The 26,271-nt window shown below is 30.9% G+C and overlaps 1 protein-coding gene across 1 annotated transcript; it reads left to right on the forward strand.

Annotated features, from left to right (window-relative positions):
* Positions 10,327-12,127, forward strand: LOC109357262 (inorganic phosphate transporter 1-4-like). Its single transcript, XM_019601090.1, has one exon. It carries the CDS (start codon positions 10,398-10,400, stop codon positions 12,015-12,017), a length of 1,620 nt encoding a protein of 539 aa, XP_019456635.1. The 5' UTR covers positions 10,327-10,397; the 3' UTR covers positions 12,018-12,127.

Below are 26,271 nucleotides of genomic sequence, written 5' to 3' on the forward strand. Positions count from 1 at the left end.
GACAACCCAAAACCTTTTCGGGAACAACCAAAAGTTCCTATTCTGCTATTATAAACTCTTGCAATCCAATAACTCAATATACACTTTAGTACTAATGCTCACAAGGTTTGAATAACTTGCAATAACACTTAAGACAACTTTGAAAATCAAGTTCTGAAAGTTATGAACAAGTTGCACCAAGTGTAGAACAAGTTTTTCAGAAAATTGTAGTTTTAGTGAGTGATTTCAATCTAAGTTATGTTATGAAAATTGTGTATATTTGAAATGAGTTTCAAAGCCTTTATATAGACTTTCCAATCAACCAGAATACCTCTATCTAAAGGTAGAATTCGTTTGGAATGAAGTCATTTCGTTTGGGTTGAAAGCTGTGTGATTTGAATCTGAAAACTGATGTAACAACTCTCAATAATCGATTATCCATCAAGTATGTCAAATTGAGAATTTAATTTTCACAAGTAGTAGTTGATTACTCGAATGGTGTAATCAATTACCCAATTGTTCTGTCGAACTTGGTAATTATTTACCGTGTTGTGTAATTGGTTACCCATATTGTGTAATCGATTACCCTGATCAATTTTTGTTGGATAACTCGTTTCTTACTCATGTAATCTGTTACTTTGTTCTGGTAACATGTTACTTTGTCACAGTAACATGTTACTCAGATCTAGTAACCTGTTACATTGTATTTTGAAAATTGTTTTCATTTATACTTGTGTTTATCAATTTTATTTTTAAAATACTTTTGAGCATTACTACTAAGTGTGTATAGATTAGAGTACAAGGATAGAAGTACCTAAAGACTTATATTCTAATTTCTTGAAATTTTGTCTTCATTGTTTTCATAAGGATTCTTCATTTTCTTCTTTTATGTGATGTTGGTGTCTTCATCAAAACTTTGTCAAAGTTAGAAGTTAGATCTTCTTCACAGATTCTAGCTTACCCCAATGGTAGTAGACTTTCAAGATAATTGTATTTTCATTGCCCTAACTTTTGCTTAGGTTGCCCTTTCGGGTTTTCAACCTAACAAGTTTTGGTTCAAACCCTAATTTTTTCTTAGGTCGCCCTTTTGGGTTTTCAACCTAACAAGTATCTCATGCATACCCTAACTTTTTCTTAAGTAGCTCTTTTGGGTTTTCAACCTAACAGGTTTCTCATTCATACCCTAATGTTTGCTTAGGTTGGTCATTTTGGTTTGCAACCTAACGAATTTTTCTTTTATTTCAAGTTTCTTTTTTTAGGCATAGACCCTTCTAATTGTGTCTGTGTTTATAGGTTTAGGTAAAACATTTTCATCCAAGTCTTGTAAGATCAAAGCCCCCTTGGGAATGCATTCTTGATAATGTAGGGACCATCGTAGTTTGTGCCTCATTTTCCACGAGCATCTTCCTGATTTGGGAGGATCTTTTTTAGCTTAAGTCCCCAACTTCGAATTCTCTGGGATGAACCTTCTTATCAAAAGCTCTCGCCACACTACCTCGGTATAATTGACAATGGCAAATGGTCACCAACCTTTTTTCTTCAATCCTGTGCAATTTCTTAAACTTGAGTTTATTCTATACCGATTCTTCTTGCTCTACTTCCGTCAAGACTTTTAACAAGGGAATCTCTACTTATACCGATTCATCTTGTACAACGTTGTTGTCTATCAGAATTTTATGGTCCATCCACTAGGGATAAATTATGACTCATATACGCACCATTGACTAAAACATTAATAAAATTGATGGGATAATCATATTTCATACTTGCTTTGTTGCAATTCTTGTAGTCTAGACACATTCTTAGTTTGAGTCCTTCTACGCTTCTATTAGGCTATGATTTACCCGTTAAAAAGGCTGTGGTTTAGAAATAATGGACATAGAATCATTAAATTGATTTAGCAACACCTTATCAACATCAATACGTGATATATACCATACAAGTAAAGTGAGCAGTGAGTAAACAGATCTTGCATTCATCAATACATAAACACAGTCTATCAAAATATAAGAGCACTGCTAAAACTAGCAACTTGAAAGACAAACACAATTTTTAATCTCACGGTTTTACTCTAGTTTCTCAGATCAACTAAAAATTTGTAATATTGAAAAATTGAAATTCCAAGGCAACTGAGAGATCAACTCTAAGGAGCACCCTTCATCAATCAATGACTAAAGTAGTGAAATCCTGCTACAGCTTATAGTGCTTCACATGAAAACTGAAACATAGCAATACATGAGAATGAAAATTCTATAAATAATATACTCGACCTCTTTCAGTAAAAGCACGAGATTTTTTACATCATTCACCCTCTCAACAAATATATCATAAGAAAACCTTGTTTCCAAACTTGCATGCTATAACAACCTATAAAAGATACAAGTGTCAGAATAAGTTAGGAATGCAGTTCCACAATATAGAATGCAGTTCCATTCAATACGAGACAATGAAAGTTAAACTCTTTTTTTTGCTCTTAATAAATACGAAGATCAAATCTAACGTGAGCAACTACAAGAAAAATATAATGTTCTTTCCAATGATTAAAATCAACAGCACAAGAGTACAAAGTTAGCTACTTCCAAATCGCGTAGCAAAGAGAATCAAGTTAGGCATTGGAGAATGATGATGATGAAAATTAGGGTTATGAAAGTTTTTGGGTGAGAGAGAAAATGAAATAGAGAATTGGAAAACCTAGAAAATGATTGTAACTTTTGAGAGGGAGAATACAGAAAGAAATCATTATTGTCATTTTGAAAAATATGATGGAGGCTAAAAACCTTCATAAATTAAATAACTTTTTTTACTATATATCTAGTTAATTATCGAACTCGTCTCATATGATTTATTTGGGAAATTTGAATAATCTCTACAAAAAATCTCCACGAAATATAAAATTTGGTGTAGTATATTACTTTTTTCATTTGTACTTAAAGATAAAAATATATCTTATTATATTTTAAGAATAAAACTGCCTAATGTAATCTTCTATATTGTTTTTTATATTTTTTTATAATATTTTTCTCCATTTACCAAAACAAAATTATGAATCTGTGAGGAAAGGTGTGAACGCCGTGGGAAATAAAGGACTTGGTCCAAGTCAACCGTCCACGTCATAAGACCAGATATAATTAAATTGGTTTTCGTTACCTTGATTAATGTAGCTGGGGAGAATATGTGTCAACCTATAACATATTTTTTTATTACTTTAAAATTTATCTATTATCAGTATAAAGTTTTTTATATTATCAATATATATTTATTATTGATATATATTATTTACATTGTCAGTATATATATTAAAAAAAATTCTATACCCCTAGATACAAATTCTCCCCTGGATACAAATTCTCCCCTGGATACAAATTCTACAATATTATAACACAACATAATATCAATTATAAATATATTAATAAATAAAATATCAATTTATAGTATATATTATTTTTATAATGGGAGAGGAGAATGTATTGTTTTTAGTCAAAATAGACAACAATGCTCCGTAGTGTGTAATTGCTGACTTTAATAAGTTTTATAATTTTTTTTTGGTGAATTGAATTTTATAATTTTAAATAAACGAAGGAATAATCATGCTATATGCCGAAGATGCCATATTTGACTAGAATGCATCATTATTAGGATTTATTAGGACTATATTGAGTTGAAGTTTATATATGCATATGATCAATTTCATTATGAATTTAATATCTATATATTGATAGTGTAAGAGTTTTTATACTATCAATATATTATTCACCATTGATTTGTTAACTATTATTGACTCTCAAACAAAAGTAAAATAAATTAATGGTGAATGATGTATTGACAGTGTAAAAAACTTTATACTGTTAGTGTGTAGATTTTAAACTCTTTCATTAATGAGATATGTATAGTCGACGACATAAGACAGCTCAATTATCCGTACCTAGTTACAAGCATCTAACTTTATGTATTTACACAACAGTTTAACACATATCAATGTTATTTACAAAACAGTTGGAATAGCAAACGGAAGAGTAGCATCAGCATGATGAAGTTAAGAAAAAGTCAAAAGTGTAACAGTCACCAAGTTCATTCATTTTCATTTTTCCCTCCTAAAGATAGGGCAGAGAATATTGACCATAAAAATATTGTGAATATATCTTCAATTTCAACGCTACATCACTGTTTCATTTGTTTCTTTGAAAATGAATACATACCACCATTGGAACTTTCTTCCTAATACGACCATCGATATAAATTATTTTGAATTTTGAAACTGAGTATACCTACCATGTAAAAGCGAATAAAAATGTTGTCTTTGTTAAGTTTTATAAAGACCGAGATTGTTTAATATTTGATTGATGAATTACTTATAATTATTTGAATAACTTATAATCCGAGCTAGCTCTTAAAGTATAGTTAAAATAATTATTTTAATATGACATCGAAGCATGTGATGATGTTGAATCATTCATAGATGTCCAAATTACAAACTTTACAAATTTGAATAACTTTTCTTACGACTTACGAGCTAGCTCTTTAAGCGTGAAAAAAATGTATTAGACATTATAAATTTACAAATTTGAATATCTGAACAGCACTCTCCATTTATTTTGCTTTTATAGGTAGTTCAGAACTTCAGATGCCTGTTTTAATTATACAGTTGTATTATTGCATACGAATGATTAATTAAATTTACATTATTATTATTATTTGTCAAAGTATACGAGATAATGTCCAATCAAATTATTATAGAAGCGGCTACATTAATTTGGCGAAAATAAATTAAAAAGAAAAGTATAAGAATATTATTAAAAAAGGCATAATAAGATCAACGGGCACTAGGAAAGACTTCAAACGGGGACAATGGATTTTTTATTTTTATCTTGTTTAATATCATTTTTTGTTGTAGAATTAAGGGTATCTAACTCTTGATCTTTTAGTCCTTCTACTAATTTAGCGATGTCTTAAACCACTAAACAACAAATGTTTTATTAGCTGTTTATTATCTTTAAATATAGTATATTTATATTGATGTCAATACGAAATAGCTTAGGGTGTGTTTGTTTTTAGAAATGTTTTCTATTACTATTTGTCGTTTTCAAAAAACAAATTTCAATTTCATGTTTTCATTTCCTGAAATATTTCTGTTATTATCATTTTCAAACCTTTGTACCTGAAATTTCACAAACAAAAACAACTATTTTGGCAAATAATTCAATTCTAAAATTTAATTACTAAAATAATAAAGTCACTAAGAATGTATTCGTATTTTATACTTGCATTTTTTTCAACAAATTTTGTGTCAAAATACATTGAAAATCATTATTGGACTTGGTCATTGGTTATGACAAATACATATGGAAGGTCATAATGAGTAATATACAACTATTGCTTCCATTTTTGTTTCCCTTTCTGATTGTCTTCGTTCTCACATCTTTATCTTCCTTTTACAGGTTTCCTTGACTGATAATAATGCGGTTTCCTTCCTTCTAAATATAGCACCACACCTTCCTTAATCACCCAGTAATGCTCTAATTCACTTTGTATTTCTACTCATAAAAGTGTAAACAATTACATGACTTTTCTAATGTATTAAGTGCTCTATTTATAGAAGGATTCTCGAATAACTTCTCTGCTATGTTGGAAACTACACATGAAGAGATAGAGGAGGGAATTAACCAACACATCTCCACTAATCTGATTCATTAATTGTCAACAACATCATATTAGGTACCTTAACTTAGATTAGTAGTTAACTTCCAAGAACATGAATTACTAGTTGTTAAATAATCTAACAATCTCTCACCTGGCCCATATGATGACTTGGAGATTCATAAAATAATTTTAATTGTGCACTTTTACTGAACGTTACAAATCATCATTCTTAATTGATTTGAAATAATTTAATCATGACGATCGCAAATTATATGAGGGAACCTGATCAATTCCATGTATAACAATCAACTCAATTCAACTAACTTTAGTTTGAGTCTTTATTTACCTTTCAAAAACTCATCAAGATATCTCAATACAACCATACATGTACATTCTTTAATATGGATAACTTAAACTTTAATTGTGGACATGAAATTTTAATTGAATTCAAATGTGTCATACAATAATGAGCAAACATATATACATACATATATATATACATACGCATCATGTATTATCACATTAATAAGGACTTATCTATAATGCTCATCCTCGACAATCCTTTAATTAACATATCTACTACCATTAGATCTGTACAAATCTGATCTACAAACCCCTTTTGTTTTCGTACTTTTTATTTAAGTGGCAAATACTTTAAATCCATATATTTGAAACCTCTATAGTACATGTCATTCTTAAAGAAGAAGATAGTTGTAGAATTATCATAATAAAACTTCAGTAGTCTAACTACACTGTCTATAATATCGAGCCTTGAAGTAAAGTTCTGTAGGCAAAATGCATGATTTGTGGCCTCAAAGTATGCCACTAACTCAGCCTCTATAGTGGACATAGCAATTATAAATTGTATTTCACCTCTCCATGAAATGACTCATCTAACCATTAGGAAGACATACCTAAATATAGATTTCCTTGAGTCCACACATCATGCATACTCTACATCCGTATAACCGATCACCTCAAGATGACCGGACCTTATGTATGTGAGCATGTCATCCTTAGTGCATTGGAAATATATGAGAAACTTCTTTGCGGTCTTCCAGTGGTCCATTCTGGGATTATATTGATATCGACCTAACATTCAAACAGAAAAACTGATATCCAACCGAGTACATGTTTGAGCATACATTAAATTCGCAATCACTGATGCATGGGGAATATATTATATTTTCTTATGTTCGAAATCATTATTTGGTCATTGCTTTTTACTGAATTTGTCCCCTTTATACACTGGAACTAACCCCGTAGAACACTTTTTCAATATGAATTTCTCTAATACCCCATTGATATATCTTTTCTGAGACAATCCCTATATTCCTTATGATCTATCGTGAAATATTTTTATTCATATCACATAGGATGTCTCACCCATATCTTTCATTTCAAGATTTTTAGAGAGATACATATTTAGCTCATGTAATAGCCATTTATCATTTACAACATGCATAATATCATCAAGATATAAGACTAATATTATAAACTTGCTCCCACATACTTTCATGTGGATATACCAGTGAATAGCGTTTTCCACAAACTCTGTCATTGAACATTATATATCATTGTCTGGAAGTTTGTTTCAGTCTATATATTGACTTATTAAACCTACACATTACTAATATTGCCAAATATTATTGTTTAGCACATGATTAATCATACTCTTTAAAAATGTATGTTATCTTTGGATAAACGAACACCAACTAGTATATTTAAAACTTTAATGTCATTAAACACATGAAATAATCCATCATTGGTTGATCAAGATATGAATCATAATTAATGAACAAACTCAATTTATTATCTTTAAGGCGTCATAATCTTAATTACATGTTATAATTCACCTTTGGTGATCAAGATATGCATCACAATTAATGAACATACAAGCATATATGTATACCTCTAGGTTAATATACACATGACTCAATTTTAGAAACAAAAGTAAAGTCATATTTCCCTAACTGCATGCTCTGATACCAATGGTTACTTTAAATTTTATGAGAGCCTATAATGGTTCATAAGAACTCTTTCCTTAGAACCTTGATATTATGACATTCAAATATGATAAAAGAAGAGATTAAGAAATATTTGTTTCCCTTTCTAGTGCACTTTCTAGTTGTCTTTGTTCTCACCTCTCTGTCTTCCCTTTATGCATTCATGAATAGTTAATAATGCAATTTCCTTCCTTCTAATATTTCTCCAATTCACTTTGTATTTCTAAGTAAACAATTGTGTGATGTTTCTGATATATTAAGTGATCTATTTATGGAAGGATGCAAGAGAAGTTAGTGGAGAAAATAAGTTATCTACTATGCTGAAAACTACTAATGAAGAGAAAAAGGAGAGACTTAATGAACACACCCTCCTTAATCTCATCTATTAATTTTCAACTATCGTCATATTAGATACCTTAATTTAGATTAGTAACTTCCAAGAATATACACCATTAATTGTTAAATTAATCTAGAGGTGACAAAATTATCCATAATCCACAAATCAAGAAAATTAAATTCATCTATTAGAGGTAATTTATTTAAATGAATATAATTTAATGAATAATTTTAGTAACAGATGAATTCAAATTCATCCATTATATCTAATAGATATCCATAAATATATGTATTTGGGTAAATATACCATTCATACAAAAATAAATATTTACAAAGTGTGTTTTTTTTTGCTTTTCAATTTCATTTATAATATCAACTCCTACATTCTTATAATGCTTATCACTCTCACTTTTATTTTTATATCAAATGGAGACAATAATCCATATCATATATAAATATGCATCCAAACTTTAAATCCATACAATTTGAATGACGGTAGTTTTGAGCTCGGTGGTAATTGTAACAGTTTAATCAATAACACGTTGCTGAGTTGCATGACTGAGTCTCGTTATGGATTGAATATTGGACTTCCACTTCTTACTAAAACACTCCTTAAAGCTGTTGGATGAGAATAGTTTTTTTTGTAACTCCAAATTTAATGTTTTTCTCTAAAATAGTCACCTCCATCTTTTAATACAGCCAATGATGTTATGTTATTTTATTAATGTTATCCAATAATGTATAAAGTTACAAAGTTTTTTGTTTCCTACATGTATGCTCGCACTAGAGACAATAATGTCCGAGCTGGAAACATTTACATGTACGTGGGGCTAATTCTCTTGGTGAATATTTTTTCATCCACAAGACTCAAACCCGAGACCTTATTTAAGGGGAACCAAACATGTACAACTTGAACCAACACATGTTAGTATAAAGTTAGAGAGTTTGCTATCTTTTAAAAAAAATACTTTATCAAAAAATAAAATATTTAGAAGCAATGATGTAAAAAATAATGAAAAAATTATTTTCAAAAAATACATTAATGAAAAGATAACTTTTTTCAAAAAATAAAAGGAAATATAATTTTCAATAACATATTTATCATTTTAATTATAATTATTGTTTCTTCTAAACAGTTAAACTTAAAAGTGTGGAATAGAGAAGTATAGACCAAAAGTGTGGAATAGAGAAGTATAGACCAAAACCTGCAACAAAATAAAGTACTTATATATAATATAATTCAGAAACATTTCAAAGATGAAGACTTATCAACAAAATAATGTTACATAAAGAATAAACGAATCTCCTCTTAAACAAGGAGAACGTATTTGAGACTGAATATTGTAATTTCCGATGCCACCGGAGAAGCTACATAATATTGGCCATATCAAAATAACCATATCAAAATATTGACCATAAAAATTATGTCAGTATCTTCCATTACAACGTGACATCAGTATAATGCCTCGTTTGTTTGAGTGGGACTACTCTATAACCGTGCTATGAAAAAGTAAAAAAAAAAAAAAATATTTATATTTATATTTTTTATTTAAAATAAGATTATATTTTTATCCTTATAATATAAAAGAATCATTTTTATATCCATAAATAAATTTATTTCCTCGACAAAAAATATTTAAAATGAGAATATGATATATCGGGTATTTTGAAATGAGTTTAAAGTTTTTACATTGTCAGCATATTATCCACCATTGATTTATATTACTTTTGTTTGAGAGTCAATTAACAAATCAATAGTGAATAATTTACTAATAATGTAAAAAATTCTTACACTGACAGTGTATACATATTAAATCCTTTTGAAATACATTAAACATACCACATTATTTATAGAAGATGTTTTGCTGTCAACATTCAATTATACAAAGTCTAAGCAGACCAAAGTATTGTAGAAAGGACCACAATAATTTGGCAATAAAGAAATAATTCAGAAAAGAAGCGTAGACTTTGAAATCTTGAAATGTCATTCAATTAAGAGTAGAGATTATCTACATTACTAAAAAGACAAATGATCACTTTTGTTGTAATACATAAGGATAAAAATGTTATATTATTATATATTAGGATAAAATGTCAAATCACTAGTAATAAGAATAATATGGTAAGACACAAAAATCAAGTACCACAAAAAACAAAAGAAACAATAATATCGTAAGAAACTTTTATCCATATATATAATATAATAATACTTTTATCATTGAAAACACATTATATTTGTCTCTCCATTAATGAAGAGAATCTTTATTCTCAAATGACCGTTATATTTTTTCTCTTGTTTTATGTGTACTAGACTCTTCATGGATCCCACTCCTCAAAAGAAGCTTATAAAATACCTTCCCCCACTGGTCAGAAATTCTTGAACCACAACCTTGCAAAAATCGCCAAGGTCAAGTTTAGCTAGGACTTCCAAAACTAGCGATGGCTCGTGATGATTTGAGTGTGCTCACTGCCCTTGATGTAGCCAAGACACAATGGTACCACTTCACTGCTATCATCGTTGCTGGTATGGGTTTCTTCACAGATGCATACGATCTTTTCAGCATTGCCAACGTTACTAAATTACTCGGAAGAATATACTACACACACGAAGGTGCACCAAAGCCAGGAACCCTGCCCCCAAACGTGTCCTTAGCGGTTAATGGTGTTGCACTTTGTGGCACTTTAGCAGGCCAAGTATTCTTTGGTTGGCTTGGGGACAAAATGGGAAGAAAAAAAGTTTATGGACTAACTCTTGCCATTATGGTTTTCTCTTCTATTGCATCTGGCCTTTCATTCGGCCACACTGCGAAGGGTACAGTGTCCACCCTTTGTTTCTTCCGGTTCTGGCTTGGATTCGGCATAGGTGGTGACTATCCTCTTTCAGCCACCATCATGTCAGAGTATGCCAACAAGAAGACTCGTGGCGCCTTCATCGCCGCGGTCTTTGCTATGCAGGGCTTTGGAATTTTGTTTGGTGGACTTGTTTCGCTTGTAATTTCGACTATTTTCGATCACGCTTACAGCGCCCCAGCCTATGAGGTTAATGCAGAGGCGTCACTAGTACCTCAAGCTGACTATGTCTGGCGCATAATTTTGATGCTTGGTGCGTTACCTGCTGCACTCACTTACTACTGGCGAATGAAAATGCCTGAGACTGCAAGGTATACTGCCCTCGTTGCGAAGAATGCTAAACAAGCTGCACAAGACATGTCAAAGGTGTTGCAAGTTGAAATTGAAGCAGAGCAGGACAAGGTGGACAAGTTATCTGAGCGTGACAACAACAACTTCGGCTTGTTTACAAAGAAATTTGCTAAAAGACATGGGATGCACTTGGTTGGAACATGTACTACTTGGTTTCTACTAGATATTGCTTATTACAGTTCAAATCTCTTCCAGAAAGACATTTACTCGAGTATCGGGTGGCTTCCTCCAGCGAAAGAAATGAATGCAATTCATGAAGTTTTCAGGGTTTCCAAAGCTCAAGTGCTTATAGCACTATGTGGCACTGTGCCAGGATACTGGTTCACAGTGGCATTCATTGACCACTTAGGTCGTTTCTTCATCCAACTTATGGGCTTCTTCTTCATGACTGTTTTCATGTTTGCACTTGCTATCCCATATGACCACTGGACCAAGAAAGAAAACAGAATTGGGTTTCTTGTCATGTATGCACTCACTTTCTTCTTTGCCAATTTTGGTCCAAATTCTACCACTTTTGTTGTGCCAGCGGAGATTTTCCCGGCCAGGTTGAGGTCTACCTGCCATGGGATATCATCCGCGGCCGGGAAAGCTGGCGCGATTGTTGGAGCATTCGGGTTCTTGTATGCATCACAGAGCAAGGATGCTACAAAAAGAGATGCTGGGTACCCTGCTGGTATTGGAATGAAGAACACACTTATTGTGCTTGCTGTGTCCAACTGTCTTGGTATGTTTTTCACGTTCTTGGTGCCTGAATCAAAAGGAAAATCGTTGGAGGAGTTGAGTGGTGAGAATGAAGATGAAGGAACAAATGATACTTCTCAGCCACCACCTGTCTCCAGTAGAACTGTTCCTGTATGATCATATTATAGTTGTTTTTGATGGAATCTCATCAAATTAAGGTTGTTACTGTGAAATTAGTTATCAGTATATAAATAAATATTATCATCAAAGTTTGCACAAACTAGGCAAAGTTTAATATATGTCTAGCACATTAGTTTTTGGTTTTGCTAATAGTTATCTAAAAGAGAAACTACCCATATTGAGGTTCAGCTTGACTTCTTGAGAACTTAGCTACAAAATTGTGTTTGCCTTTATCTTTCATGCTTTGCTCCAATTTAATGTTCACAGTTTAGAGTTAAATTTCTACTTGTGTAAAAGTTTAAATAAAATAAATAATAATAGTTATAGTCATGACTTTGATGAATTTCTACTTGTGTAAAAGTTTAAATAAAATAATAATAGTTATAGTCATGACTTTGATGATTCACAGTGCAATTTGAACTTTTTTTGGTACATAGTGCAATTTGAACTTGGTTGTACCCAAATTACATCCAGCTAATCATTTAAGCTAATTTAAGTAAATATTTGAAAATAAAAAACAGTGTAAACAATAAATAAAGTTATTAAGAATCTAATTACAACACAAATCAACTATTGAACATTTTGTTATAATCAGGACTAGTTGTTATGTAGGTAGAGTAGATGAAACTAGTGACAAGCATCCATGATTATAGTATTACTTCAGATGACTGTATGGTACAATTATTGACCTAATGTTGAGAGTTTAGTTCACTACTATTTATATCGTACAATAATTATTATTGCAATTTTTGTGCCCATTGCTGACTGCTACAATATGTTTTTGTTTAAAAAAATTTAAATTTGATGTGGTTATAATTCAGATATAGTCTAATGTGTTCAAACCTAATATTAGTATATGGTTGTGATTTAGTGTGAAACAACAATGATATAGTTCCTGATGTAAATCCTCTTAGGGCCGCCTTTGATCCCAAGGGCAAAGGAAATCATGATGGTCCTATATCTAGGGTCAAGGCTAAGACAAAGATTCTTAAGGTCTCAAATGACACAATTGACCTAGGAGAGAGTATGTGAGAAGGACATTTATGTCCTTAGGTTATGTTCCAACTTAGGTTTATTTTATTTACATTGATTCAAATAAATGAGATTGTATTATCATATAGTCTTAGATTTATTTTTTATTTAAGTATTTTAGTATTTAATTCATGTAATATGGGTGAGATTTATTTGTAACACAGTCCATATTTCGTGACCAAGTAGTTCACCTAGAAGGGTAACCTAGTCACGGCTAGGACAAGACTAAGCAACTCATGATCCAAACCGTGGACATTCATCAAGACAAGGAAGGAGGCATGTAAGGAACTCTATCTATAAGAACAAACAAGGAGATAAAACAATTCAGTTAATACTTTATCTCTAAGTCAAATAAGGAGATAAGGAATGGAAGGAAAACGAATTTGAAAGAAGATAGGTTTATTTTGGCCAACAAATTGAATTTGAAATAGATGGGCGGCTATAATCAATGAGTAAAGTGAAAATAGATTTGTTGCTGCCAACAAACATAATCTTTTCAAATCAGTCACAACAACCTAATCTATACATTATCTTCTCAAACAAATTCGGTCACACCAAGTCAAAGAAGATTAATTATTAATTGGAAAGGATAGCTTAAATCATGGAAGAAGATAGAGTGAAGAGGTTGAACGAAATTCAAATAAAAGATGAGTCCAACTCACCAAGGCTTGCATAACTACAATCAAGGGAGAGCCAACTACTCAAATCACTTCATCAAATCATTCAGCCCATTGAGAAACTCGGCCATACACCCCATCTAGCTAGGGGTTCATTCATGCTCAGCCAAGTACACCCAAGATCAAGACCAAGACAACCATTCTGGTGGAACCAATTACATGTTTTAAATTAGGGATTTAGATTCTTTTATTTCAAATTTAATTAGGTTTAGACTTAGTCAATTATTTCAATTCAGTTTTGCCTATTTATGTAAGTCAGATTGGAATTAATGAAGTTAAGTTGAATTTGAATTAAAATTGAGTTGTTTTAGTTGAGAGCACTTCTCCTAAACTTAGGTTGGTCGTGGCCACCACACTTGTTCTTATCAAACATCCTTACTTGTGGCGAACTTTCATAGCTTACCAAGCAGCCTTGCTTGTGGCACTTCTCACCTTCCATTCTTTTCCTTCTTCTTCAACAACACTTAACCAATCTGCACAAAATACTTCCCAACACTTAAAAACTGAGAACACCATCATTGAACTCATACCCAACCGAAATCATCAACCCCATACACATACCTAAGCCAAGCAGTCACAAACGCTACAACACCTTCCCTAAACCGAAATCATAGATCCCATAATCCATACACAAACCTTAACCTAATTATACAACCCCAAACCGAGGCCAAATCAATCCTAAAATTGCCCTAATTTCACAAAACTGAATTCACACATTCACAAAGCCTAAGATCAAGCTAAAACGATCCTACAATCAAAGACATCCCCTAGAGGTTGTCATTAATTACAAAAATCAATACAATTACAATATTCGGACTGATTATGTGAACGGTAACTTCATACAGTGTCTACTATTTACAAGGTAGAACCAAATAAATTCTTAGGTACTCTTAAATATGTTTCTATTAAACTGGAAAACTTTATTAAAGTGACAGGTTGTTCAAACGTGCACATAATTGATTTATACTGAATAATGATACATATATAGTCCATAGGGTGGGTCTATATTATTTTCTATTGTCGTCCTGCGTCTTTATTACGTAGTCTACTTAGATTTAAATATATTTTTTTCTTGACATGCCAATATGCATGTGAAATTAAAAATATCCACAAAAATAAATAAGAGAAAGTCAAACGTCTAGACAATGGGGACAAGACGATTAATTTGTTTTGACTTATATAGAACAAATCTGTTGTCTTTTACTATTACTTATAAGTGAGACTCCTCTCAAGTAATGGAGAGGCAAATTACTTTTTCTTTTGGCCGGGAATCACACACATAGCAGGCCATCATAAGTGGTCTATTAAGTGTAAAAATTATGTTAAATAACAGACAATTGAGTATATTTTAATCTTAAAAGTCTACATAAATGTAATTCATAATATATATTGAGTTAAATAGTTGCATCAAATCCTATAATGTGTTTTTATGCTATTTTAGGTTATTAGAGGTCAAAAGGAGCAAAAACTACCAAAGGTGATCATAATTTTAATCAGAATCTTTAAAGATAAAGACACAATCACCTAATTCTAGTCAGAATCTTTGAAGATAAAACTTCAATTATCTATTTTAATCATAATCTTTGAAGATAATGATTCAACTACCTAACGCTAATAAGACTCTTTAAAGATAAGAATTCCCCACCTAATCCTAATCATAATCTTTGAAAATAATGACTCAACAACCTAATTGCTAGAGATAAGGACAAACCTATTGAAGATTAGAATAAATTAGGAGAATAACTATGAGTTGAAATTATTAGTGATCATCATATCACCACTTATCATCATTGAGAGGAGAAAATATTAGGATTGAGATAACAACCACGCTATAGGGAGACATCTTCCTAGTATACATAATTAGGTGGTCTTTAGGACAAAAATTTCCTTGATATTTGTCAAACGCTGACACTTTGAACTTTGGGGGCACGATCAAATCTGAGACTAAACATATATCACTAGCGTCCTTCAAACCATATGAATTGGCTTCTTCCATAGCTTTGATTCTTTTCTCTATGGCATTTATTTCATCTTGATCATGAGGAATGGTAGAGTGATTGGGGTTGTCTCGATCAACTGGGATCTTCATATGAAAAAAATTTCAAACTAGCTTCCGAGGATGGTGTATCGATTTGGGCCACTAATTATATTCCTTTCTTGGATCGCTTCAGTCGGGTTCAATTATATCATCTTTGAAATCAATTTTAGTTCATGGGCACCCTTGGCAATGAATAATGAAATACATGTTACAAGCTTGGATATGAAGTGTATGAATGAATGGGATGATGGTGCATGAATAATGTATGTATGTTGTTTTTTTTTTTTTTCTTGGATGAATGCATTTGATGTTGCAGGAATGAATTTTTCTGAATAATTTGTGGTGTATGCAATTTATGGTGTAATGATATATGAAATATATTATATTTTATTAATTTTTTTATAAGTATATAAAATAATTGGCAAATAAATGACATATTTGTTTTAGTTTTTATATGAATGTCTGGATAATATATATTTTGGATGAATATTTGAATTATTAATTTCTTTTAAATAAATGCATGTATGTATGTATGTAGGGATGCATGTACATGAGTTAATCGATTAACTCCAAGCTCATTAGGATGATATAATAGTTATCCCTAAGGCGTTGAGCCTATCGAAGGAAATGAGAAGTATCCCTAAGGCGTTAAGCCTATCGAAGGAAATGAAAATTATCTCTAGGGTGTTGAACCCATCGAAGGGAATAAAGACTATCCCTAACGCGTTGAGCCCATTGAAGGGAATGAAAACTATCCTTAAGGCGATGAGCCTATCGAATGGAATGAAGATTATCCCTAGGGCGTTCAACCCATCAAAGGGAAGGCTATGATTAAGTCGTCCTTGTGGCATAAGGACATCTAAGTGCAATGATATCCTCATAACATTCAGGCATGAAGACACTTTTAGGGCCAAAAGTCTCAATTTATAATGATAACAAATAGAATTTAAGTTATGCTTCCCATGTCTTAAATAAGGTAAGCTTATAAGATTTTGGAAATTCTAAAAGTCACAACCCTATGGTGGGGTAATAGGTCATATTGAAAGTGGACTCAATAAATGCTCTAGACTTCTAGGTTACCAAATTGCCTTCAATCTCGAAAGAAAGAAATCCTAATATCGTAGGCTAGGAACAAGAGGAGTCGAGCCCCTCGAGCACCTAACTCACAATATCAGGAACAATCTGAGTGTCCATTATGTTAATACAAGGAGACAAATCTAACACCAGGAAGGAAAATGTCCCTCTTATTTCAATCTTAATATCTAACACGTGAGTATATGGAATATGTGTGTAACTCAAGTGAACTGTGAGTGTGTGAGGAAGCAAATTTTATTTAAAATAAACCCTCACCCCAAAGCTACATAAAATATGGTGAGTATATTCAAATAATTAATTGACTTGAAAAATAAATGAATGAATAAATAAATGAATAAAGATGCATAAAAATGTTTGTGTAAAAAAAAGAAAAAGGGTATTTAAAACAAGCAAAAAACTGCACTAGGCCTGACTCTCACAAAAAAGTCACCAACAGAGTCATCACTGTCAATTTTTGGCTACGCGACCTTTTAGATCGCCACTAATTTTTTTGCTCATAAATGTAGAAAAATATTTTAGCTCAATCATATTGGACTTTGGATTATTGATATCCAGGTTTAGGAGTCGACTAAGGATCGAGGGAAGTATTAGCATCTCGTTCACTTGTAATAAAACGATACCCTAAATAATTGCATGAATGAAATAGCCTTAAAATTAAGAGTAAATACCCATTTTAGTCCCTCATATTTTTCGACATTCCCAGTTTAGTCCTTCAAAAAAGAAAAGACCTAAAACGGTCCCTAAAAATTTCAAATATTGGTCAAATTAGTCTTTTTTGGGGTCAAAATAGTTCCTACCAAGTGTTATATGACATGCTAAAAAGGACTAATTTGACCCACATTTGAAATTTTTGTGGACCATTTTAGGTCTTTTTCATTTTGAAGGACTAAACTGATAAAGTCAAATAATGTAAGTGACTAAAATCAAGACTACGTAGTTCTAGATTTTAAAATGATTTGTTGGTAAAATAATTATCTCTTTTAAAAGGGTGAAGTAGCAGAAACTAAGTTAAATAATTTTTTCTAAAAAATCATTTTTTATTTTACTAAAATATTTTTATCTTTGCTAATAACAATATTATTTAATTACAGCAAGAAAATAATTTTAATTAGCCATTAAACATAGGATTATAAGTTCGGGCAAAGGCGCTTTGATTAAGTGCACACATGTCTACGAGGAGGGTATTACGCTCGCCTTCATGTCGCGATCACGTTCGTCCAACCTATAGTCAACACTTCAGTCAGTGAATCCAACAGTGGAAAGGACAAGAGCACACTACTTCTAGTGAGCTCACCTGCACTAGATCACACCATCAACCACCACTCCCTTCTCTCTCTACACAAACTCTGAGGCCAGTCTCTCTCTTTCTCACTATTTTTTTTTGCTTTCTCTCTTTTTCTTTTTGGATTTTTCAGATCTCTCTTTAAAAACCCTAATGTCTTCTATTTATAAAAATATAATCACTCTAAACCTAACATAAAACCTAATTAGCATATTGTTAATGAGATGAAGATGATCCCTTTTTTAGGGATTCCTCAAAACTGGTTTGACTCATCCAACTTTTATTTATTTATTTTTGTGAAAATCTATTAAAAACATAACCCAAGTAAGGTTCTATTTGTATTATTTTTTATATTTAAAAAATTCAAAATTACTCATAAAAGATCAATAAAAATAGTTTTAATTATTGTTTATTTATATAATAAAATAATTTTGATAATAAAATAAAAAATAATAAAACTCATTTTTTACTCTTTTTTTGGAAAATAGGTATAGATTTCTAAAAATCAATTTTTTATTTAATTTTTTTTGTTTTGTTTAGTTTTTTTTTCTGAAAATGATATGACTATAAAAAAGCTATTTTCTATTTAATCATTTTGAAATTGTATTTATTTATTTTTTTTGAAAAATATGGGTATATATTGTGGAAATTATTTGTAATGGAAAAATGGGTTTTAGGCTTTTTCTGGGTCGAACAAAAATGAGTATTCACACTATCTATGACTTGCATAATATGGTATAGCAAGATCATGTCTGTATGATTATCGATCATGTCTGTATGATTATCGATCATGCCTGAGCATAATAACTTCAACTCCACTGACATGCCTAACAATGACTATGTCACCGGACTAGGGCCAACTGTTCCATCCCAATGCTAGGACTATTTTGAGGCCAATGACAAGTATAAAAGATTTGATCTACATAATTGTTGATCATGAACGGTAAGATAAGATCTAAACTATATAACTATCAATCCTACTCGAGTGACCAATCTATCTAAGGGAAAGGGCTACAATGACATCACATGATATGTCAACTCTTGCTATACCAAAGAACCTAGTAGTCAAGATGCTCATGTTGCCCACATGATAAAGGTAGTCCAAATTCATAACAATGTTAGTCTTAGGTTGTTGAAAGGGAACGATAATATATATTATATTTTTTGTACTACGAAAGGTATCTCCTCATCCTATGAGTAACGAACTAATCTTTTTGGGGTGTGTGGTTATCCCTCTAAACCCTTCACTTTTTTGTCTGACCCTTTAGATATCACACTCTTAATTTTATTAATGATATGCATAATTTATTATACTATTTCTGCTTGGAATTTGACCAACTTCATTCTCATAATTTTATATAATCTTTTTCAAATAAAATAGGAAAATAATAAACAATTAGTCAATAAATCATTGCGGACCTGAACTAATAAGTACCCCAACCTTTAGTCCTTATTAAAACTCATATTTAATTATATTACTATCCAAGTCGGTCCTTATTTTTATTGCATTTTTAAAAAGATATTATGATATTGCAATATTCCTCTATTATTTTTTCTTGGAAACTTCAAAATTATTATAATAAACAGAAAATAAATAATAAAAAATAATACATGCAAAAAAATATATAAAATTTCTTATAAAATAATATCAAATTACCCAAACTAATAATTACAATTAGTGTATTTTCATGCAATTCAAGATACAAATAAGATATTTGATATAGAAAGCATTGAATAATAATGCTTGATAATTTGATATATTTTGTATACTTCTTTGTCAATCTATCAAATCACCCAAACTATTAATAACAATTAGTGTATTTTCATACAATTCAAGATGAAAAAGTAAGATACTTGATAGAGAAAGCATCGAATAATAATGCTTGATATTTTGTATACTTCTTTATCAATCTTGCTTCTCGGTACAATGACAACAGAAAAACCAATTTTCCAAATGAGCTGCGTTGAATAATCCTCCGTATTGAATGGTAAACCAATTTTGTTTTCTAATACATGACGAAGACTTGTGAAGTTTGTCATCAGGCCATAATGGATGAGATATGTGCCGCACATGTTGAAGATGGAACCCTATTGGAAAAGCTTTAAAGTCTCACATCTTCTACATCTTGTGACGACTATGTCTCCTCTTTCGTCGAAAACGCCAAATAGACCAACCTCATCTATATTCCCACCCTACACTCAAACCCTAAACCCCAACCCTCTTCTTCGAACTAAGAAACGCTGACCTTGAACCAAAATAAATGATTACTTAAAAGTTTATGATAAATTTTTTTGAGTAACAATCTATAATATAAATATATATATTTCAATTACATATTAATTCAAAATGAATAAATATCTAAGAGAATCATTGCATATTCATAATGTTGTTCTTTCTTCTTTTTAAAACTTAAATTATTAGTAATTTAAAGTTGCAACTAGATTTAATTAAAATATGTGATATAAAACGGTAAGTAACAATAAAATATAAAGTGATACCTAGTTGTTCAAAGTTTTGAAATAACACATTAATCCAAAATAAAAATACTTAGCAATAAAATATGTAAAAAAAATAGAATATATATTCATTAAAGTTTCAGCATTCGTTCTCTTAAAAACTTAATCTCATTCATGATTTAATAAAAGATAAATATTTTAACCATGATCTTATCCAATAAAATAACAACATTAAAGTTGATATCTGAAACTAATTTTCTATAGCCAGCTAATTTAATTCCATTGGATAGAACTTTTGGTGTGTTATTGTCAAAGTATAAAATGTTATTTTGAGAACTAACTTGTCACAACTTTTAGTTGTTCTTTTACTTTTGAATGAGTTTGTGATAATTATGCAATGATGAAAATGAAAAGTAAGTGATAGACAAAAATAAATTAATTCATTTTTTAGAAGAAATTAGAAGTTCAAATATAAATATAACACTATTATAATAATAATAATAATAATAATAAGCACTATAGTAAAATAACCTTTTAGTCATGGTTGTAACCGTGGCTAATGTGCTAAAAAATCATAGCTAGATTGAGTGGTCATACTTACTATTGTTGTGGTAAAGAATGACATTGCTAAAAATTAGCCACAATCATTATGTCATTTCACTATACTTGTATAAAATGTGGTAACATTTAGTTAGCCACAATTTGTTTAATTCAACTACAATAATAACCATGACAAAGTTACTGATATGCCACACTACAACCATGGCTAAGTTGTTTATTTTGTCAAAATCTAGCTATGACTAATTAAATTTATTTAAAGTATTTTCATACATGCTTCTCTCATGATCCCAATGTGCCGATTGTCTAACAATGTTTATTTTCAATAATATAATAGTAAATGTATAATAAAATTAAATATTGCTAGCTAATAATAATAGTACTAAATGTGTTATATCATTAAAAAAACGAATCTTATATAATTACAAAATATTTAACATTCAACAATACTTACAAACAAAATGCAAAATATTAAGATCATAACTAATAAGTTCATGAATATCTAATCAACCATAACTAAGACGCGGTGGAACATCAGGGGCAAAAGTGGTTAACTCACTACCAAAATTTTCAATTAGAAACTTCTCAAGAGTAGCCAATCGATTATGAGTATGTGCAAGTTGCTCCTTAGTCTCTTCATATCGTGATAGTTTTACTTCCAAAGTTTGAACATACTTCTTTAAGTCTTCAACATGGTGTTGACTAGAGCCACTAGAATCCACAAAATTAGTAGAATGTCTGGACGTTCCAAAAACATCAGAGGGACAAATACTAATGCCCAAAACCATGCACTCCACCTGAATGTTTAGCTCCATATGCTTTTCAAATTGTATCATTAGGATGGGCAAATACCTTCGATGAAACACCTGAAGTAGTAATATTTTCTTGATCTTAAGGTAAATGCTCTGATATTTTATCCTATTAAGTAACAAGAAATTAATAATTTATATAATGGCAAATTGCAAATTTCATGGAAGAAACCTATAATAGAAAATCGCATCAATAGTATCAGAGAGGACAAAATGATATTATGCATTTGCCTACCTAACTAACTGCTTACCATTTTGTGAAACGTTATCATGTGTATGTGAATACTCATTTAGTTAAGGATGGAATCAAAATGTTTCAAGACAAATAGAATACTCATAGTTGTTTGAAGACAAGCAAAATGATCCATTGTATGTGAAAACTCATATAGTCGATGATGAAATCAGAATGTTTTAAGACAAACGTAATACTCAGAGTTATTTTAAGACAAGTAGAATTATCCATGAAAAACATAATACTCATTTAGTTTTGCCTCATCTTAAAGTTTCCTTTTTAAGCCATCTTGATACAATGACTTGTTTCTGTTTATGAATTATAGCCAACTGAATTTTGTTTCTTTGCATATTTAACTTATAACCTACAGAAACGAGTGAATACTTCATAATAAAAAATTAACCATATAAATGTTCTTACAAAGCTTCATGCAATATTCTCATAAACATAACATAACACATGCACTTTTATCAAAGAAAAGTAGCATATATATCATACATCATTGTTAAACTCCTAATGCCTTCTTCAAACAAATGAGTCATTAGTAGCTAAATTTTATCATTGTATTATGACATCAACCTTTGAAGTGAATAATCAGCAGCTAAATTTTATCCTTCCTCCAAATGAAGAAGAGGATAGAGATAGGGGTCAATTATTTCACATGAGTAGTCATTGCTATAAGATATTGATATATGAGAAAAATGTGATACACTTTTTAGGATATATGTAACACGTCATGTATGAAAAGACTTTAAATTATTTACAACTAGATTTTTTCCTTCTTCGCTCACATAGCTTCCATCATTCTTCAACAAAGTTGACAAAACAACCTCACCATGACATATAGGTCTTTGCAATTTTAGCTCCTAACAAAACCAATGAAATACATATTAAAACATAAGTTTTTACATTCATAAGACTTCATTCTCTAAAATAATACAATTACCTAGGACAACTTACCATTTGACAACCTTTCCTTGCATTACTCACACTACCACCAGCATGGGAAACTCTAAGATTATTACGATTTCTGGTGTTCGCCAAACTTTGTCTCTACAATTGACAAACATTATAGTCATTATATTAAAAAAAATGAAAGGCTTGGAAAAATAAAATACTTTGCAACATGATGAATACCTTCATCTTATCCTCCTTAGAGTGATGCACACCTGCAGTCCAATCAACACAATCTAAACCTGGAGGAGGATTAGCAAGTATGTCTTTCTTACTTTTATTAGGATAGAATTACTTACACCTTAACCGATATTTATAGGCCCTCCATCTTTCACATAGAGTACTCATAGCCCATTTGACTCCAGCAACATAATCAAAATTGAAATTTTCCTTCGTACATTATTAAATACACTAGTCAATTTTCAATGGCAATAGGAAAAAACTATTAAAATTGCAGAAAATTTAAATAATTACCTCAATATACTTCCATTGTTGGTATCTATTATCCTTTGACATCCATAGGACAAACTGTTGAGTTTTAAGCAAGTTTACCAAGAAACCTCACAAGTAAGTTTGAGCCATTGTCATTGCCTTGTCCATAACCATTGAGTTCCACAATAACTTTTTTAGTTTTTTACAAATGCCAAACATGAATTGCTTGCACTTTTCGAGTTTCAATTTCTCCCGAAGAGGTATCTACAATTATGTGCAAGAAGCAAAGTACTGGAGGCAAACATATAATAACATATTGAAGTTAATGGAATATTATTCTTACCTTTAACCTTGACAAATAAGGGTTCCTCTTTATCTTTTGATTGAGTTTCATATGAGTTTGAGGAAGTTTCAAAGTTATCATCACCATATGAAGCATCTTTTGTATTCACATGTGTAGGTTCAATACCTCTTGATTGTCACTAGTTTCTTGTTCTATATTTTAGGTATTTTCGTTACTATTTTCACCTTTTTGTCCTCATAGCTTTTCTAGCATTACTTGTCCTGAATTGTTATGCTTCATATTGAACCAATTACTTGCACAATTTGCTATTAGGAAGAACTATAACAAGAAACAAAATATATACTAAATGAATCATAATATGAATTATTAAAGATATAATATAAGACGTATAGCTTAAATTGTAAAAAAGTTTATTTTATATTGTCAAGTACATTATATAAGATATCAAACTACTCTAACATTCTTCCTTCTTCAGCATCACTACAACTATCACAATCTTCATCATTATTTGATCCATATTTTTCTTGTTCTTGATCTTGTTCTTCTTCATTTACACCTTCTCGCACTAATTATAATTTTTTGATGTTCTCTAAATGCTGCTTACAAAAAGGTATGTCTTCCCGAACTAACTGGACAATTTTGTTAATTGATTAAGTAAAAAAGTTAATCGATTAAAGCAAGAAAAATAGCAAATATCTTTCAAAATCAAAAAGTTTTAATCGTAAACGAAACCAAAAATTCACCCCCTTCTAGGTTTGTTAGAGCCCTTGTTAATTAGAGCTCGTTCAAATAAATGCTAACTTAAGCGCTAAATTCGTGTGATCCTAGGAATATCAAACATGAGCTCTATGAATCCATCCAGTAGTGAAGGTTCCTCAATCAATCGCTCTCCTATGTTTAGTGGAGAGGGCAATGCTTATTGAAAAGTGAGGATGAAGATATTCATAGGGCCCATAATCATCCTAGCTCTCCCTTCATCATATAAAATGGTATATAATTTGTGTAGCAACTTAAAATTAGGGATTATAATTTCTCAAATTTCTAGAACTAACTATGTTAGGTATTAGAGAAGCTTAATAATTTGTCCAAATACTTGTATTTCGCCTTCTCACTAATGCAAGATTAAATGCTGAAGAGATATATAAGGTGCCAATTTTCCTAGACATCTTTCTTTTGCCTTCCTTTTCATGATTGATCATAATATTATATCTTATAACAATACCTTTATTTGAGTTGCCTGTTAAGTTTACATTCTCAGACGTTTCCCTTATGACAACCTCCATTGCATGTAAATTTTGGTCTTTCTGTCTTTCGAACATAGTTTCGGGTGGAGCTTTGTCATTCTTGTAATTTTGCATAGCTTTGTCATTCTTGTAATTTTGCATTTTAGTAGTTATCACTGGTAATGAAATAGCCACAAATTTTTTTTGCTCAAAGAGCAAGATAAAAGCTTAATCTATATTGATAAGAATGCGAATAATAATTCTATGGGATGCTATAGGAGTGATGCGTATGTGTTCCTGGTTAACATTGATCCAACCAGATCATTACATCAGTTTGTATTTTCTATGTGAACCAGTTGTGTGTTTTACTACAGATTGGGAAGTGTGAAAGCAGAGGGTTCTAGGTCTTCAAGTTTGCAGATTAGACACGAATTTTACCATAACTTAAAAGATGAGGATTTTACAATTTTAGGGTTTTTACCATAAAAACAGAAAATCATAATGAGAGTACAATTTCATTCCAAAAATTTAGAGAACATGATAAACATATTTATCAGAAATTTGCATGCAAAAGAATAAAATATAAGCACAACAATTATTAAAGATAATGAAATTACAAAAGAGAAGTGGTCATGTACTAATTTTTGTTTCATTTCATACACTAACCACAAGCACAGATGGGAAAAGGGTGAGGGGAATTGTACAAAACAGGCGTCAGAAAGAGAGTGAAGCAAATCAAATGTGGCCAAATTGGAGAATGTTTCTGTTATCATAAATAACATAAACTGTGGCTAATGATTTCAATTTGCTTTGTGGTGGTTAAGGATTTGTAATAGTCAACCACAGAATGTTCTCCTCTTAAAGGGACTGCTTAAAGAAATAGATCAACTAAGTACGAACACTTCCCATATTTGTGTAATGTCATATCTATGCTTCTTGTATTACATGGTTAATCTGAGCTAATATTATTAACTTTTCTCATGGATATAGTTCTCATTACTATATTACTTCCCTCATATTTTTTTGGCGTTGACAAAGCTAAAGTATGAGGAGTCTAGGCACAATATAATAGAGAAATTTGAAGACATGCATACTAAATAACTTGCATCATTCACAGCTAGGAACATTTTTTATTTGATATAACAAACATCATTCACA

The sequence above is a fragment of the Lupinus angustifolius genome, chromosome LG09 (assembly GCF_001865875.1).
Source record: "Lupinus angustifolius cultivar Tanjil chromosome LG09, LupAngTanjil_v1.0, whole genome shotgun sequence".
Classification (NCBI taxonomy): Eukaryota; Viridiplantae; Streptophyta; class Magnoliopsida; order Fabales; family Fabaceae; genus Lupinus; species Lupinus angustifolius.

What these genes read in the sequence shown, in the direction of transcription:
- LOC109357262 (XM_019601090.1), top strand. Translation starts at nt 10,398, where the DNA reads ATGGCTCGTGATGATTTGAGTGTGCTCACTGCCCTTGATGTAGCCAAG.